The sequence below is a fragment of the Podarcis cretensis genome (genome assembly GCF_951804945.1).
Source record: "Podarcis cretensis genome assembly, chromosome: 13".
Lineage (NCBI taxonomy): Eukaryota > Metazoa > Chordata > Lepidosauria > Squamata > Lacertidae > Podarcis > Podarcis cretensis.
This window is the reverse complement of record NC_137182.1, coordinates 31,123,143-31,142,285: the sequence shown is the minus strand read 5'-3', so window position 1 is coordinate 31,142,285 and position 19,143 is coordinate 31,123,143. Positions and strand designations below refer to the sequence as shown.

Below are 19,143 nucleotides of genomic sequence, written 5' to 3'. Positions count from 1 at the left end.
ACAGTGTTCTCGAAGCTACGAACATGAGCCTGACCAAACTGCGGGAGGCAGTGGAAGACAGGAGTGCCTGGCGTGCTCTGGTCCATGGGGTCACAAAGAGTCGGACACGACTAAACGACTAAACAAATCAGTCATATTATGTTTAGAAATTGAATGGAGTGTGCAAAACCTCTAGGGCAAAGTCCAGTAAGTATGTCATTAGTGAAACCACAGAAGGTGTGATCCAACAGTGATTGTGGCTCATCTCAGCTACAGATTTGCTAGTCCTTTAGCAAGGTAAAATTAAGGTATAGAAAGCTTTTCCTGACATGATGTTCCCTGCATAATGATATAAAAGACAACTCCCTATTCTAACAGAATGTCTGGCAATATGTTACAAGTGAAACCTGGAAATTTTGCAGAACATTCATTTTGATAGAGTCACACATTTATTTGCTTATCTGAGAGTTGAGAATCTTATTGTTCTACTAGATATTCACAAATTATTGTGCACTGTAATTTGCTTTATTTCATTTTTCTTACAAAACTGATTTATTGATCTCATATATATACCATACTGGCGCAAATATAAGCTGCACCCGAATATAAGTCACACCTTTAAAATTCAAGGGGAGGGGCAGAGAGAGAAAAAGACAATACCCAAAAATAGGCTGCTCCCTTAGAATTCTGCAGGCACTCACACCCATTTCATTTTACCATATGTTTGTTTCAGCAGTGATATTGTATAAGCCAATTTTTGTAAGGTCGCGAATTTAACTTGCACTTTAACTTTTCATGGTCGGAATTTGGGGAAAAAGCAAGGCTTATAGGCAAGACAGGATGGGGATAACAAAAAGACGGTATATACCATATAACAACAACAGCCGTAGCACAACTATTATCACTTCCACAGTAAACACTTATGGAGACAAATGACAGTACGTAGAATGTTGCTTCTTTTACACATTCACAAGCTTCTTAGCAATTGCTTTGCATGATACAATGCTACCAATATTATTTCTCAAGGCATTTTTTACTTCTTTGTTTCTCAGGCTGTATATAAATGGGTTGGCCAGAGGGGGCAAAACTAAATACAAGAGAGAGGAAAATTTTTGCATCTCTCCATTGCCTTCCCCCTTTGGTAGCATATACACAATCATTAGTGAACCATAAAAGATCGAAACCACAATCAAGTGAGAGGAGCAGGTGGAAAAGGCCCTTTGCCTCCCTGTGGTGGAAGGGATTTTCAAGATGGCAACAATTATATATACATAAGATGTTAAAGTTAAAAGAAAAGGAGGGAATGTGAATATAATAGCCACAATGAAACCCAACATTTCCATCAAGCTGGTGTCACTGCAAGAGAGCTTAAGGAGTGGGAAGTAGTCACAAAAGTAATGATTAATTTCATTGGGGCCACAAAACGTTAACTGCAACATCAGACTGAGTAATATCAGGAAAGCTATAAATCCACTGATCCAAGATGCAACTGCTAATTGGATGCAAGTCCATGTGTTCATGGTTGTAAAATAATGCAGTGGTTTACAGATTGCTAGATACCTATCATAAGACATCACACAAAGTAAATAGCATTCTGCAGCAATCAAGGAACCACAGAGATACCACTGCATAAAACAGCTGGTGACAAAAAGTCTTCCATCTCCGGTGGAGAGAGACGAAAGCATCCGTGGAAATACATTGGAACTATAGCAAGCCTCCAAGAAGGAGAGGTTCCCCAGGAAGAAATACATCGGTGTATGAAGATGCTGATCAAAAACAATACGGACAACAATGAGAGTGTTTCCAGCCATCATCACAACATAAATTACTAGAAATGTCAGGAAGAGAAGTGTCTGCACTTCGTAGAATTCCACAAATCCCAGGAGGATGAATTCCTCAATCCCTGACTGGTTTTCCAACTTCATCTAATTGAGAAATGTCAGATCCTATTCAAAAAAGGAATAACAAAAAATAGAAATAATTGATGAGTCCATTGTCACATTAGTGCAAGAGGTTTGAGAGCTGATGTTGGTATACAAGTGGTAGAGCTTGTGTATTAGTGTCATTGAATATAGTGACCACAGCTTGTCTTGGCTTTGTGTAAGATCTTTCACCAGTTCAGGGCACTGATTTAGCTGTTATGCTACACCATAGATACTCTGAAATGTTATATCATCAGTTAGTAGTGGAGAAAACATTAGCAAAAGGAATTTCACCTAACATATCTTCCTGTTCTCTTTTCCATCATGATGATGCATATTCAGATAATAATAATAATAATAATAATAATAATAATAATAATAATACATCCTACCTCATATTCAGACATTTATTTTATCATTTATTATAGGAAAATTTTGTTCAAAAAAATAACCAATTATAATTGGAAACGAAATGAGGTACTATTCTCTAACATTATTTCCTGCACTATTAATCCATGCCTCTACAATTCTAACATTTATAAAACTTTTTTAAAATCCTAAATTGATATATAAGTAATTCACACCCTAACAAACAAACAAAAAACAAACAAAACCTATAGTTTTCTTCAGGTATCAGTCCTGCTCTTTTAATCCCTTTGTTGATGTGTTTTCTTTTTTTCCTTTTTTTAGAGTGGTTGGGACCAATGATCAACACGATGAATATTACAAATAGGAGTAGAAAATGAAATAAAATAACCATTGATAACTTTTGAAGTGGTGAAGTTCTTCAGTTCCTCTAAGTGTGCACAGAGATGAGAAATAAACCTTAAACTGCATTATTTCAAATGCTCATCACAGGCATTCCCCTTAATAGAATATTTCCTATTATGCCTATATTTTAGGTACAACCCATATTTTAAAGTCCAGTTCTTTATTTGAAATGAGCTCCTTGCTGACTGCCCACCTCCCACTGCAAAAGCAAAGCTAGAAAAACAGAAATGGCAACATAGACACAGATGTCAAGAAAGAAATCTTGTTAGCTAAGGCTGGGAAAGCTGTGGTTCACCAGATGCCCATCATCCCCACCAAGCATGGCCAATGGCCAGGAATATTACGATCTGTAGCCCAGAAGCATTTGAAAGGCTATGGGTGCTATAACAGAGCAGATGCTGTTGGACTGCAACTCCCATCACCCTCAAACAACATAGTCAATGCTCAAGTATGATGAGCTGTAGTAGTTGAGAAACACTGGAAGGGTATCAGGTTTCCCATCCTTGTAGAGGAATTAGGAATGAGAGGGCAATTTGGTTTAGTTAGGATTTTAATGCAAGCCTAACTAATTCACACTTCAAAAAACAATAGGCAAACCAAAATGCAGCTGAATTTTGAAATCTGAGCTTCTTCCAATTTTGTAATTCAGTTCTCTAACCAAATATCATGTACAACATGTGGATATTGGGAATGAAAATGCATATATAAGTGAAAATAACATTCGAAATGTTATAAAAATTGCTTTTTGTAATGTGTATATCAGTCAGAAATGAATACCTAAAAATGCCCTAAACTGGTCACAGATGTTTTTGACGACATATATATAAAGCATACAAACAGATGCAGGAATGTGAAGAACCAGCAAGACTGGGAAAGTGATAGCTTCATTCATAATTAAGAGTAATAAACATTTACCTTTTGATGATATTTCTCAGTAGTATTTTACTGATCCATGTTATCTGTTTATTGAGAATATAAGAAGGCATTCTAAGTCTCTTTCTTCTCCTTGAGTGATCCAATATCACAGTCCTCTTGATATAGGGATTTATGCATGCAGACAATGTATATCTGTTTTGATGTCCTGTGTAGCACATCTTGTGTTGTACAAATATTAAGATGGCAAAACCTGTGCTTTTAAGCAAAAGAAATCAGCATTTACTGTCTCAGCCCCACCAGAACAGCAACACTCTTAGGGACATTTACTTTAAGTTCATACACTATTTAAAATATATTCTGCTCAAGGGAATATAGTCTATAATGACAAAATGTAGCTCTCCCAGGATCCTTGTTTTATTACAAGGCTAACAGAGTCATCTGTGAAACAGAATCTTGCAAAGAACACAAAAACCTAATAATGTACAAGATAAGGGACAATTAGTCCCCAAAATCCTGAAAGAAGACTCAAGATATGAAATGGTCGAAAGGTTATATTTATTAAAAGATAACAAAATGGAAGATCTTCTGTTCATATAAACCAAACTGATTCAATGAAACAAATTGAATCTCAACAGTCAGGGGAAGTCTCAATTTATTTATTTAGTTATTAAATATTATGCATCATTTATTTATAAAAAAGACCCTCAAAGTAGTTTACACATTTAATAAAACAATGAAAGTATCAATTAAAGATTATTTCTGATAGAGAGAGATAATGTCAGGGAGTCTTGATAACAAAGGAGTGTAGTTAATTAAGAAGATTTATTGCAAAAACAGAGTACACCGGAGCGGTGATCACAGCAGTCGGCCCATAAATCAAAGATGTCCCTTCTAAGAAGGGTGTTTCCGGTGAGACCAGAAACAGCTGAACTTCCTCTTGTGATGAATTCTGTCTTGAAGACCCCCCCCCCAATACATCTAGACCTTGGACTGAGGGGGTTAGCTGCCACCTCTTCCTCCTTCTCTGAAACAGTACTTCCATGGTCCTTCCTGCTCTCTGAGCTGCTTTCATTTCTAGCCCTGCATTTTGTCCTTCACTAGTGCACTGGCAAGCTGCCAGCTGACTCTCTGCAACTCTGTTATCAGTTGACATTCCTAAGGGTGGGGGAGTTCTCTCTCGGCTATAAGCATCCTGTCTTGCAGTTAACCCTCTCTCTTCCTGGCTACTTCCTTCACTGGGAGCTGGTTGCCAACTTTCCCTGGGGGCTGGCTCATTCATGACAGATAATATCTGACATATGGTCAGTGTGAACTGAAATACACCCAGGAGTGATTGTATAGTGGTCAGTGCATTCTGCCACTTTTCAATCAGTGTTGCTACTGCTTCTTACGAGGATGATGAAGGGTGGGGCAGGGAGGTGGCAGGTTAGGGTTCCACAGCTGCACCAGAGGGAGTTGCAGATTGGCTCCTCTGGTGCACTCACATAACTCCAACACCCTGACATCCTTCAGCATCACAGCAAGTGACAGCAATGCATTACTCTAAGCACACAATATGCAGCTGGAAATAAAACATTTTAAGTGTGTCATAAAGTGTATTATACAAATGTGACACTAGATGACAATGGTGAGCTATGGGAAATTCAGTATTTTGTTTTCAAAACGTTCTTTAAAAAAAGCATTTTCACAGCATTTTTTATATGTGTTTAGATTCTACCTTGTATACACCTGCATCTCTAGTATGCTTTCCTCTAGTATGGTCCAAAAACAATACTGGAAAGTCAACATTCGGTACTCATTAATGGCCGTTTCTTATCAGATCTCTATGAAATGTAGACTTCTAAAGCTAATTTCATTCTTCTCTCATATATCTTGAATTTCTGACCAATCCCACCCACCAGTTTTTGTAGTTCCTTAGGATGCCAGCTAAAATCTAAATTCACACATCAATAGCTTGTGCTAGAGGTGTATATGATTGTCATTGTGTGATTTTGTATGATTGTCATTGAACATTGACTGGTTACTTTGCTCAAGACGAGACGCAATTCTCCAAGTTCCTTTATTTTCATTTTCTTTCAGGGATGAATGCTGTACCTCTTCCATGCTTGAGTACCCATCATTTTTGGGTAGCAGGGGCTGGAATCCATCAATGTCTGTATGTGTGTGTTCCCTAACCCTGAAGAACATGATGCTAAGCAAGTGCTAATATGATCTGTATCTTGGTTGAAAGGCAACTAGGTAAGAGCAGGAAATGAAAGGTCATAAAGCTAGCTTCCTCAAAATGTTATACAAAACATTTTCATGATTTGGAAATAACACCTTGACTGCATGTCCCAATTATTGTCCAAAAGAGAAAGCTAAAGATCACCTAATGAGATCATCTAAATTATCTAAAACTATTTTTGAATTGCTATTTCAAAATTTACCCCCTGAGATGTCCAATTAAATATAATTTCTAGAAGATTTACAAATTGAGGCATCTAGTAATATCTGGAGACAAATTCCATGTTTGCATGTTGTAGGATAAATAATGCACTAGGCGAAATGGTGTCCATTTCATTTTTCACACATCATACAATAAGCTCAAGAAGACAGAGGACTGACGCACACCATCCATGAAAAGATAAGGATTTTTTATTTTATTTTTAATCTGGATCTTTAAAAAAATCAAACTGAACAGGAGCTCTGGATATGCTTTTCATCACATAAAGGTACAAACAAAATGCAACTAGATATATATTTTTAAAAAATGAACTTCTGCTACAGAAAGTTAGAGTTCTGTTCAAGTCCCATTCAAGTGCATCTGAAAGGAGAGTTTTTTTTTTTAAAAAAGCAACAAACCAACAACAACCACCAAAATTCACAATCATAGAGCTGTATCCCATGTGCAAGAACAGAATAGATCTTTCCCTTCTCCTATTCCTTCTCACTCCTCCAGATGATTGGGAAGCCTACAAAACACTCTGGGCTATCATTGTGAAAGCTGCCTTCCTTTTGCCCCCATTATCTTTCTGTATTCTCATTGTCTAGTTAATACATATTTTGTTTGCTCCTTCAGAAAGACTATGACAACTTTTATAACCAAAATGAAGGCAACCTGTTCTTTGATAAATTGCAGCTCCAAATTATATACTCACTTACCCTACTTAAAATTATGGAGATTACTTCTCCACAGATATGTAAAGAATGGCATTACAATTGACACTTTGTAGGAAGCATGTTTTGTTTTTGTTTTTTGACATTTGACATTCATTATTAACTTTGTGCAGGTTATCTTATTTCAGTTTTATATCTTAAAGTTTTATATCTTAAAACTTATTGTATACTGTCAGAGTTGCTGCTGATGGTGTTTGCATGTACAAGTGAAAAAATATAAAAGAGAGGACTTGCTCATGTGGCATTAACTGAATGGAGATAAAGATTCATAAATAATTCTAGACAATGCCACTGAGACCAAATAATCTTTTTCAGATGGTAAGCAAATTGAATTGCATATTTTACATCAGTGCATTAAAAAAAACTTAAATGCATCAATAACATTTATTATTAATTTACTAAAGGAGATCTACATTACATTTGTAATTAACTTAAATGAATTCCTGATTTCAACTCTATTTTTATTCAAGCCATGGCTTGGGGTGTTAAGTTTTTAAACATCTGCCAAGACGCTGCCTTTAACACCCACTTCTTGCAGAAACATAAACAGGTGATAATGGTTATCTTAATGTCTCAAAAGGTTCACCTATTGATTCCTGCTAACCAAACTGCTTCTGAAGGTGAGGTCGGGTTTTCAGAATTGTCAGTAAGAATAGTTTTGAAACTGTAGTGATGTGGAAATGTGGGGCTGGCAAGGAGCGTGCAGCAAATGAATTACATTGCAAATGTGCTGAATTTCTGAAAACTTGGCTATTTGTAATAGAGTAACAGTGTTGATTGCTTTATTCTACTGTAGCACCCAAATCCTCTTTATGAATGGAATCATAAGGCAAAGGAAACGAAATGAATGGAAGTGCCTGTAAGAGAAAATCAAACTCATGTCACTCAGTTTATCCTTCTGGGATTCCGAGAGCTGAAGAATCTGCAGGTCCTTCTGTTTCTGGGATTCCTTGCAATCTACATTGTCACCATGGCAGGGAATCTTCTCATTCTTGCGCTTGTAGTCGGTGATCAACACCTTCACACCCCCATGTACTTTTTCCTTGGAAACCTATCTTGTTTAGAGATCTGCTACAGCTCAACACTCATACCTGTATTGCTTACCACTCTCTTGTGGGATGGAAAGGTCATTTCATTTGAGAGCTGCTTCCTGCAGTTATTTTTCTTTGGCTACTGTTTGGGTGCAGAATGTTACTTGCTTTCTGTGATGTCCTATGACAGGTATTTAGCAATATGTAAGCCACTGCATTATGCAACCGCTATGAACACCAGGAAGTGTGTCCAATTAGCAGCTGTGTCCTGGACAAATGGTGTCATAGGCATTTCCATAATCATGGCTGCTATGCTGCAGCTTACATACTGTGGCCCCAATGAAATCAATCATTACTTCTGTGATTCCGTTCCACTTAAAAAACTTTCATGCAGTGACACAAATTTGGTAGAGCATGTAAATTTAACTTTGCTGTTTATATACACTATGCCTCCATTTCTACTGACTCTAGCATCCTACATATACATTATAAGGGCAATCTTAAGAATCTCATCGACCACTGGAAGGCAAAAGGCCTTCTCCACATGTTCCTCTCATCTCATTGTTGTTTCAACTTACTATGGCTCTTTAACAGCTGTGTATCTCTTACCAAAGTCCTCTTCAATTAACAAGGCCTTTTCTCTTTTGTATACAATTCTTCCTCCTCTAGTAAACCCCCTCATATATAGCCTGAGGAATAAAGAGGTGAAGAGGGCCTTCAGAAAGGCAAAAAATAGGATAGCAAATTTCAAAATATTTCAAAATGTGCTAGGTAACTTGTTTAGCGTTAAAGATTAGTGGGGGATGGAATAGGAAGAGCAGGAAGGGAGTTGATCAATACTGCCCTGCACCTGTAACCTGATCTGGGCACAACTTGCCACACCCAAATCTTATCCAAATCAGTTTTTTGGGGGGTGGAGCTAATGTGTAATTAGGGTTTTTTAAACCCCTGACTAAACATACAGTCAGGAGGGACATGGAAGAAGGAGATGCTGATTCTCATCCACTGCCACCTGAGAACACACCTGACTTGGTCCAAGCCTGGATCTCTCAAAATTGACCTGATTCAGTTCAAGATATAGGCTTTGCGTAAATCTGGCACAAAGTCCTAGTGATCGGATTCAATTGAATCTCTGTGAATTGAATTAATGTGTGTTGATGTGTGGGTCCTTTTGTACTCAGAAGAGGGTAGAATGAGGGTGGATGGAACGGAGTGGGGCATGCATATACGTGCTCTGCTGATATGGGGTGGGAACAGAACCCCCGTATGAAATTATATATATATATATTCTCCTTCCTACTACTTTGATGGTGGTTTTGTTCCAAATGGAGATTTATAATGCCACCTACCACAACACCCTTCAGATCAATGGACTAGCTGCTGTAACTTCAGCCCAGCTACAACTTCTTCCCCTTTCTCACTCCAGAAGGAAGAGCTTGGAATGGCTGTAGAATGCTCTTCACAGGGAAATACATACCATCATGTTCAGTTTTTAGGTGCCAGGATAAGACCTTTTCATTCACTAAGGGCTTTAGTAACTAAGCTAGCCTCTGTGATAGTGCTGACCTTTTAGTGTATATGTGGTTGCAGGGGAAGTAGGTTTTGCCATTATTGTATTACTAGATTACCATTGCATTAAAAATATTCTGACCAATGGATGTTTATAAATAAGAAGGAGAAGAAAATAAGAAGAGCCCGGCTGGATCAGACCAAAGGCCCACTGAGTCCAGAATTCTGTTGTGGATATCAGATCCCTGAATTATACTCTCAATAATCAAGACAGAAGACTCTGTCTTAAATTACATACCTCCACCTCTGTGTATCAATTCCTGTATTAAAGATATTAAAGGAACATAAAAAACATAGCTGGTGATGTTTCATTACAGATCTCCATTAGTCAATCACCATTTTTTGGGAAATGATACTTCATTTTAAGCGAACACCCATCACAAGACATGTTCTGCAACTTTTATATTTGGACAATGAGGTGGTACTACCACACTCACAGATAGCATTAAACCGCCTATTGCTACATTTTTTTGGAGTATTGCGGATGCACACTAAATTCTAGAAGTCAACAATCATGGTCTTTGCAAAGTCATGGAGTGTGCATAAGTGAGTGACAAGTGGAAACATCATTGAGCAAGTTAAGTGGTTTAAATATGTAGGCATTTATTTTCATTATAAGACTGGCTGGGTCACAGAATTTGCTTTTAATGATGCTAAAAGTAATGTGCAGTGATCACTCATTTTTGTTATTCCAAAGGGAACCAGTATGTTCTGGCAGCCCAGGGGATGTGCAATGCTAAGCACACAACTGCTATATGACATCCCAGCAAAAGAGGGTGGAATGTTTTCAATTTACATGCCTTGTCTCCTGATTTCTTGAATTAGGATATATATATAATGGTTCTATGTGGATGTGTTTACATATTTAAGTGGAATACTAACTATGCCTACAAAATTCATAAGGACTTAGTTCTGTGCAGATATGGTTAGAATTGTAGCCTAAATAGCTGGTAATTTTCCCGAACATCCATTCAGTTTTATTTATAAGAGAAGAGTTCTATTAAATTTTGAATTTCTGATGCATACATTTCACTTTCAAAATCTTCCCAGCAGCCATTCTCATTGCATCCTTTACATCTTTATTCCTCAGGCTATATATGAGGGGGTTAAGTAAAGGGGGCAGGACTGTGTACAAAAGAGAAAATATTATATTGAAATATCTCACTGTGTCAGTTTTTGGTATCAGATAGACGATAAATATGGCCCCATAGAATATAGAGACAACAATCAGGTGGGAAGAGCAGGTGGGAAAAGCCTTTTGTCTCCCAGTGGTGGAAGGGATCCTCAGGATGGCAGGAATAATATAGATGTAAGAGACCAAGGTTGAAACAAAAGGAGGGAATGTGATTATAAATGCCACAGCAAAGGTGACAAGTTTCACAAGAAATGTATCACTGCAGGATAGTTTTACCAATGGCAGAGCTTCACAAAAGAAATGATCTATTTCATTGTGTCCACAGTACCGTAGTTGTAACATCAAGCCCAAATATATAGAGATGACTTCCATGCTATTGATCCAAGAGCTCCCTGCTAACTGGACACAGACCTTACCATTCATCAGTGTTGCATAATGTAGAGGCTTGCATATTGCTAAGAAATGATCATTCATAAGACATCACAGAGAGGAGATAGCATTCTGTACAAACCAAAAAGGAGCCAAAATAAAACTGTGTGAAGCAACCCTTAATGGAAATAGCTTTGGCCTGTGTCACAAGAGCAGATAGCATCTTGGGCAGAATAGTTGAACTGTACATCATCTCCAAGCAGGACAAATTCCCTAGGAAGAAATACATGGGTGTGTCCAGGTGCTGATCAGTCAGTATTAGAAGAATGGTGAGGAAATTGGAGGCCATGGTCAAAATGTAGATCAGTAAAAATGCCAAGATCAGGAAGAATTTAAGATGATGAAGTTCCCCAAATCCCAGAAGCATAAATTCAATGATTTCAGACTGGTTTCTCTGCATTGTGTTCTCTATCTAACATATATACAGTACTAAAGTGATAGTTGAACATGAGATATGAAGTGCTTCTATAGGAGCATGAACTTCAGGAGCACTTGTTGCACAAATCCCCCAGACAGAAGCCCATCTGTGAAGTTTGCAGTTGCTGAACGGTGACTATTAGGATGTTGGCAATCAGGGTTAATATGCAATTTGTTTTCTTCCCTGCCCCTGGGCACTTTCCCCCTTTTAAAAATAAATGTTAGCAACAGAAAGAACTTCAGATGTCAGAGTTCTTCAAAGAGTAAACGCTGTGATTGCTGTTTGGTTACACTATGTGGTCTTTTTCATAATAGGCATGTTGTGAAATTATCTCATATCCTGAAAAACATTGCAAAGATAAAATTCAATTAATGCTTCTATTAAGGTATAAATTCACAAATGGCACAGTATAAATTCACCTTAAACACTCTCTGTCACACACAAACGGTTTACTGTCATGGTATAACTTATTCTCCACAATTCCTAATTCTCATAAGAAATAAGGACCAATATTGGTTGGAGGAATATTGGGGGTGGAGGATTTCCAATTTCCTTTAGTTAGAGAATGATTACTAAAATGTACTGATTTGGCAGAGATGCACACAGTCTAAAGAACTGGGTCTCAGTTTACTATTAATGATGGTGCTTTATTTCTTATTAGAATTTTAATTGTGGTTAAATAAGCCTAGATAAGAAATTATGTTTGAAAAATAAATTATTTTCTTTTTTTATTTAAATGTGATTTTTTTTTAAAAAAGGATGATATCAAATGTGTCATATAGTATATTCATTTCAAAATAAACATAGCAGACTGTAAGAAATTAAATATATGGTTTTGGCTTACAAATTCATCAGATTTTTAACACCAAACTTTTTACAAGAAGAAATATGATTGGAAATAAAACATTCATTTGCTGTTTCGCTTTAACAGCAGAGAAGAGTACAGTTATTCTAGGATGGGATGAAAGGACTTTCAGTTTAAGATAAGGGTTGAAGGTGCTTTCTGAGTTGCTTATGCTTCACCTCCAGACGCCACAAGTAAAATAAGCTAAGTAGCTTTTTTAATTCAACAGAATATTTATCACACTTGCTCTGTTTATGATTTCTTTCTTTTTTTATTCTGATCTAATATACTGCCCTGGTGCCCATCTCATCTCTCTCTCTGAAACATTACGGTGGGTGACTAAGTTGTAATAAAGGAAATGTTGTATGTTGGGTGGTAGACATATCTATTAATTAAATGAAGCAGAAGTTAAACCCAGGTGCTTTAACTTAAAAAAAATCCATATACACATATTTTTATATAGGCACATGTGTGCATTTTTATGTACATTAATGCTAATCTTCAATCAAAATTGTTTTTTATTTTTTATTTTAAAGAAAATGTAGTATACATATATTATTATTTATGTTTTTGAAAATTCTAAAAAATAACCACAGATGTATAGTGTGCAAGATACAGTACCTCTACCACAAGTAAATGGAGAACTTGCATCTGCAGTGGGTCTGTACACTTGCAGGCTCACACCGAATAGAATGCCTACTTGACTTATTTATTGAGGTTTAGACTTACTTAATATTTTGAAGTCTTATCACCTCTGTAATAGTCTTCTTGTCCCTCTGGGCTTGTTTCAGATCACAGAAGGCTCCCTTTGGTTGAAATTTATCATCAAGAAATGGAAATGAATGAGATTTTGGCTATTTGTTGAAGCAGGAATATTGAGCATTAGTTATGAACTGCAAGCTGCCAGGGAGTCATATTTTTTGTTCCTTGGGTTCATCTCTCATGCCACACATGCTCCATTTCCCCAAATACAAGTGGTTTATTTTTGGATGTTATGTTAGTTGCTTGCTAATTACAGTGGTACCTTGGTACTCGAATGGCTTGGCTCCCGAACAAATTGGTTTCTGAACGTCGCAAACCTGGAAGTAAGTCTTCCAGTTCATGAACGTTTTTTGGAAGCCGAATGTCCGACGCGGCTTCCACTTCAGTGCAGGAAGCTCCTGCAGCCAATCAGAAGCCACGCCTTGCTTTTTGAACAGTTTCGGGAATCAAATGGACTCCTGGAATGGATTAAGTTTGACAACCAAGGTACCACTGTATACATTTTTGTGAATCATTTTGTTATTTCACGTGATTGTTTTGTATGCTTTTAAATATTTGGCAATGGAACATTTCAAACCTTCATGGGATTCACTGAGAAAGAGAGGCTGGTGTCTATGATGGAGTTGACCATGCTTTCCCACACACCATTCTATAACTCAGGAGTGAGTAACCTGTGGTCTATGCCATCAATATGTTGCTTGACTCCATCTCCCATCCCCTAACCATTGGCCATATTGATATGCCTGAAGGAAGTTGGAGGGCATAACTAACACCCATTCTAAAATTTATCAGATCTAAATTGTAATTTTAAACTATTCCACGTAATACCCTATAGTTCCACTAGAAAAGAATAGTTGATACCAGGGATCTTTTGCATAAATTCATGAAGATTAGGTCTAAACATAGTCACTAGTCATGACTATATGAAACATCCAACTGTGGTAGCAATATGCCACTGAGTACTAGTTGCTAGGGAGTAAGAGTGTGAGAGAAAGTTGGTATTCATGCCTGCTTATGGGCTTCCCAGATGCATCTAGTTCTCCACTGTAAAAAATGGGATGCTTGACTAGATGGATGTTGGTCTAAATTAGCAGGGCACTTTTGATGATCTTAGATCATTAGGGTAATTCTGGCGTTTCCATGCATTCTGGTTTCCATCACGGTGTTCCATTGTGCCAGAAGTGGTTTAGTCATGCTGGCCACATGACCTGGAAAGCTATCTGTGGAAAAATGCCAGCTTCCTCGGCCTGAAAGCGAGATGAGCGCTGCACTTCATAGTTGCCTTTGACTGGACTTAACTGCCCAGGGGTCCTTTACCTTTTTTTACCTTTCTGACATTTGTGTTCAGAAATATCTATGAAAATTGGATGACTGCTTCTGTACATCCTTATCATAGAAACATAATCAAACATCACACATAAATGTACCGACAGAACAGGGCTTACAGAACAGGATGTCTAACCAGTATTTACAGCTTAATATTTTCACTTTTTTGTATACACTTTCATATTTCATATGAGTTAGGGATGAGTGGAAAATACACTTCTGAGAGCAACTCTGACTTCCTTGTTCCTCAAACTGTAAATAAGAGGATTTAACAAAGGTGGCAGGACAGTGTACAAGAGTGAAAGGCTTTTGTCTGTGTCATGGAAATGGCTTTTAGGTTTCAAATACACAGTTATTCCAGAGCCATAAAACAACATCACTACAATGAGATGTGAGGAGCATGTTGAGAAGGCCTTTTGCCTCCCTTCCACAGATGACATCTTGAAAATGGTGGAGGCAATGCACATGTATGATATGAAGATCAATGCAAAGGGTATTAGTCCAAGTAAAGCTACCTCCACCAGAGCCATCTTCTCATTTATAGATGTATCTTCACATACAAGTTTGACCACAGCAGGGAAGTCACAGAAGAAGTGATTAATTTCTTTGGAGTCACAGAAATAAGAGGTAAACACCAGGAAAGTCTGCCCGAGTTGCACTGGAATGGCAGCTAGCCATGAAGCCGCAACCAGCCCAAAGCACACTCTACTGCTCATAATCAGGGTGTAATGCAGGGGCCGGCAAATGGCAACATAGCGGTCATATGCCATGGCAGCCAAGAGGAAGCACTCTGCTGCCCCTGTAATGAGGAAGCCACACATTTGAAAGGCACAACCAACAAATGAAATAGTTTTGTCCTTTGATAGGAGGTTTTCAAGCATCTTGGGAATAATGACTGATGTGCAGCAGATCTCTAGACAGGACAAGTTTCTGAGAAAGAAATACATGGGGCTGTGGAGTGCCTGGTTAGCCAGTGTGACAGCTATTATGAGGATGTTCCCAATCAGGGTCAAAACATAGATGCTTAGGAAAATGGAGAAGAACAAACCCTCCAGACCTGGCAGATCAGAGAATCCCAGTAGCAGGAAGCTATTCACCATGCTCTTGTTGACTCTCATTTGTAAATCTGAGAAAAACAGAAAGAGTCTTTATGATATCAATGTGAGAGACCCAGCATATTTCTAAAAGAAATGGTTCCAGATAATCAGCGGTCCTCTCCAGAGCAGATTTGCAAAGATGTACAAGTGTTGCAGAAGGAGTCAGCAAATAAATATATATATTCCTTTCTCTTCTGTTAGTGGCAGCATTTCAAGAACAAAATCTAGTTTATGGAATTCTGGATCTAATTGAATAAATTGCTAGGAATTTGGCAGTCTTGATTATTGTAACTGAGTCTATTAGTGTGGTTTTCTCTGACGACACTGATGGTGACCATCCGATATTTCAGATTCGGAGAGAGATGATAATGCATTACTAAATAATTATTTAATTAAATTTATATACCGCCCTTCATCTGAGGATCATAGGGTACCTTACACTATCAAACAAGTAAGTATATAACATAATAACAAACAAAATAACACTGCCTGCTCCCCCACCCCCAGTTTAAAAAGCCATGGATTGTTTTAATTAGCCAAAGGCCCGAGAAAAGAGAAATGTTTCACTTAGCACCTAAAGATATGTAATGAAGGTGCCAGGTGAGTAGGAAAGGTAAGGGAGTTGGCTCTGGTTGTATATATCAGAGCTGGGAAGCCTACGGCCCTTCAGGTGCTGCTACCCCCCTCTCCCCTGATGCTTTGCCATGCTGACTTGGAATGATGGGAGTTCGAGTACAACATGATCTGGAGGCCCACAGGGTCCACAACTCTGGCATATATAAACTAAACAGACATTACAGAGACCACAAGTTTCCAGTACTCTCTCTTTGGAAACATGGAAGTTTAAAAGATTTATTGTTGTATAACAAAGGAAGAAGTTTTTGAATACTGGAAGAGGAAATCAATGTTCCTTTTCTTCCTTCCCGAAATAACCCTGTATAGTGAGCTATATATGGTTTATAACTTCATTGTGAACTACCCACCCCAACTCTAAGCCATGATACTATGTTAGTGCTCAAGCAGACCAATTGCCCCATTCCACCTCCCAATAACACCCTCAGTATTCCAGACATCTTAGAAACTGAGCATAGGTCCTTGTTGGGTTATTATTTAAACCTTCCCCCCTTTTGATTTAGACACTAATATATGTGTGCCTATATGGTAGCTCATAGAAGTATGAAAGCATTGTCTTCTGTTTACTGTGACCTTATTTTGAAACTGATAAGTACAGGGCCACCGGTATTTGGTATTAGAAGAACACAATTGTTCCTAATATTTTCTAATATGTGATGATATCACATAATATTCATAGATATTTTTACATGGAGTGTGAACAAAAGAATGTGTTAAGTACCTCTATCCCAGATGAATGAGGAATTGAAGTTTATGGAAGGTCCAATTTCTATTATTCATTGGTCCTGGAAGAAAGCTGTACCTTTTCCATTCTTTTCCAATATTCATAAGATATTTGCCCTACATTTTCTTAGTTCCTTGTGTAATTTCTGCATCTGATGGTTTCACATTTCTCGTTTCATCAACAAGACGAAGTCTCCCCTTGACTGTTATTTATTCTTGAGGAAAATAGGTGGCCTTGTAATAATCTATTAGCAGTGCTTTCAGAGAGATTGCCAATTATTAGTTATGAACTCCAGTGAGAGTTCAGGCAAACAAAATAAACTTAGAATGAAATAACATGGGGATGTTGCATTATTAAAGGAAATCCCTGAAGATGGTCCTTTGGGACCATTCACATAATGTGGGTACACTACTTCATTTCTCACCATTTGATTGGGGATTCCGAGCTGAATTGGTACACTAATTTCATTCTGAAACACTCTGTTTCAGTGGGATTCTGTCAGATTCTATAATGACCCCACCAGTATATCTTGAGTATAGACATGTTCTTAAAAAGTTTAAGGTTGGAAGATTTTCAACTTCTCTGCCATTTTGTTCAAACTTCATGTGTATTAGGAAGGGAAAAACAAAAAATGAAGATAGAAAAAGAAAGAAACAATTGGATTGAAAGTGGAAATCAAGTTTTGTACAGGGAAAGGATCAGCATGGTCAATGGTCATGGATTATGGGAGTTGGAGTCCAACAACACCAAGAAAACCACAGGTTCTTTATCCTTCCTGTATACTAGCCTTGATTGAGATATATATACTGTGGCATTGTACTATTTTTTCTGTTTGCTATACATCAATACAAGAAGTGCTACAGAGGACATTGTATAACCACACATTAAAAAATCACTCATAATTTTTATTTTTTGCATGCATTTAGTTTTATTTATAATCATGGAGAAGACCGCCAATCCTGATAGTACTAAGGCAGGCTTCCTCCACCTTGGCCCTCCAGATGTTTCTGGCCCACAAGTCCCATAATCCATAGCTTGCAGGACCAGTGGTCAGGGATGATGAGAATTGTAGTCTCAAAACATCTGGAGTGCCGAGGTTGAGGACGCTTGTACTAAGGTCACATACCAGCATACACTCTTGTAGATGTGCATATTCTCAAGCTCCACATACAAACCTCACTGAAAATGTGCATATGCCCATGCCCTACTGCCAAGCTCTGGATCCTCCTAGCCCTGAAGTTTATCCTCCTGATATTACTGCCTCTTCAACTACCATCTCTGAGTGAGTAATGAGAGAGCATGGAGAAAGACAGTAACCTTCACAAGCATTAACCCCTCTCCCTTTAAAAGTTGTTGTGCCTGTTGGTCCCAGAGGAAGAAGCAATCCAATGGGTAGTGAAAACAGTGAAATAGGAAGAGGATGAATTCTTGAAAGGAACCTTAGTAGAAACTTCTTACCAAAATACCCATAAAGCCTGGAACCAATGTTTGGAAAAGGCTTTGGATAACTATTTAGCTTTGAACCCCTGAACTCACAAAAGGCCTTCTAAAATCTTCCCCATGGCCTTCCTGAAAGATGCCTTCACATCCTTGTTTCTCAGGCTATATATAAGGGGGTTAATTAAAGGGGGAAGGACTGTATAAAAAAGAGAAAATATTTTGCTAACGTTTCTCATTGCTTCAGTTTTTGGTATCACATATACAATGATTAATGCCCCATAGAACATGGAAACAACAATCACATGAGAAGAACAGGTGGAAAAGGCCTTCTGCTTCCCAGTGGTGGATGGGATTTTTAAAATGGCAGCAATAATATATATGTAGGAGATCACGGTCAAAAGAAAAGGGGGAAAACTGAACAAGAAACCAAGGATTAGGATGAAATATTTCACAAGGCTGGTGTCACTGCATGAGATTTGAACCAATGAAAGAGATTCACAAAAGAAATGATCAATTTCATTGGAACCACAGTACCGTAGTTGCCATATCAAGACCAAGATTATGGTGATCGCCACAATGCTGTTGATCCAAGAGCAACTGGCCAGCTGGATACAGAGTTTACCATTCATAAGAGTTGCATAATATAGGGGTTTGCATATGGCTAAGTAGCGGTCATAAGACATCACAGAAAGCAGATAACATTCTGTACCAATCAGGAAAGCAACAACAAAAAATTGTGTGTGACATCCTTTAACAGAGATAGTTTTGTCTCCTGTCAGAAGACTGGTTAGCATCCTGGGCAGGGTGGTTGAGCTGTAGGCTGCTTCCAAAAAAGACAAATTCCCCAGGAAGAAGTACATAGGTGTGTGCAGGTGATGATCAGTCACTATGAGAAAGACCATGAGGATATTGAAAGCAATTGTCAAAATGTAGATCCCCAGAAACACAAGGAACAGAAAGATGTGGAGATGAGGGAGATCCCCAAATCCCAGAAGGATGAACTCTGTGATTTCACTCAGGTTTCTCTGCAT

The 19,143-nt window shown here is 38.0% G+C and overlaps 5 protein-coding genes across 5 annotated transcripts; 1 reads left to right on the top strand and 4 right to left on the bottom strand.

Annotated features, from left to right (window-relative positions):
* Positions 1–938: 938 nt before the first annotated feature.
* On the bottom strand, positions 939–1,904 carry LOC307200576 (olfactory receptor 6C4-like; the record flags this gene model as incomplete). Its single annotated transcript, XM_079949112.1, has 1 exon — positions 939–1,904. One exon carries the CDS (start codon positions 1,902–1,904, stop codon positions 939–941), a length of 966 nt encoding a protein of 321 aa, XP_079805238.1.
* Positions 1,905–7,659: 5,755 nt separating this feature from the next.
* On the top strand, positions 7,660–8,532 carry LOC307200575 (olfactory receptor 10A7-like; the record flags this gene model as incomplete). Its single annotated transcript, XM_079949111.1, has 1 exon — positions 7,660–8,532. Exon 1 carries the CDS (start codon positions 7,675–7,677, stop codon positions 8,530–8,532), a length of 858 nt encoding a protein of 285 aa, XP_079805237.1. The 5' UTR covers positions 7,660–7,674.
* A 1,772-nt stretch (positions 8,533–10,304) lies between these two features.
* Positions 10,305–11,268, bottom strand: LOC307200574 (olfactory receptor 2AP1-like; the record flags this gene model as incomplete). The annotated part of the gene is given in 2 exon segments (XM_079949110.1): positions 10,305–10,910; positions 10,912–11,268. Coding segments are annotated over 2 exon segments (963 nt in total).
* A 3,144-nt stretch (positions 11,269–14,412) lies between these two features.
* On the bottom strand, positions 14,413–15,336 carry LOC307200573 (olfactory receptor 10C1-like; the record flags this gene model as incomplete). The annotated part of the gene is made up of 1 exon (XM_079949109.1): positions 14,413–15,336. The coding sequence occupies one exon, from the start codon at positions 15,334–15,336 to the stop codon at positions 14,413–14,415; it is 924 nt and encodes a 307-aa protein (XP_079805235.1).
* A 2,868-nt stretch (positions 15,337–18,204) lies between these two features.
* Positions 18,205–19,143, bottom strand: LOC307200572 (olfactory receptor 2AP1-like; the record flags this gene model as incomplete). Its single annotated transcript, XM_079949108.1, has 1 exon — positions 18,205–19,143. One exon carries the CDS (start codon positions 19,141–19,143, stop codon positions 18,205–18,207), a length of 939 nt encoding a protein of 312 aa, XP_079805234.1.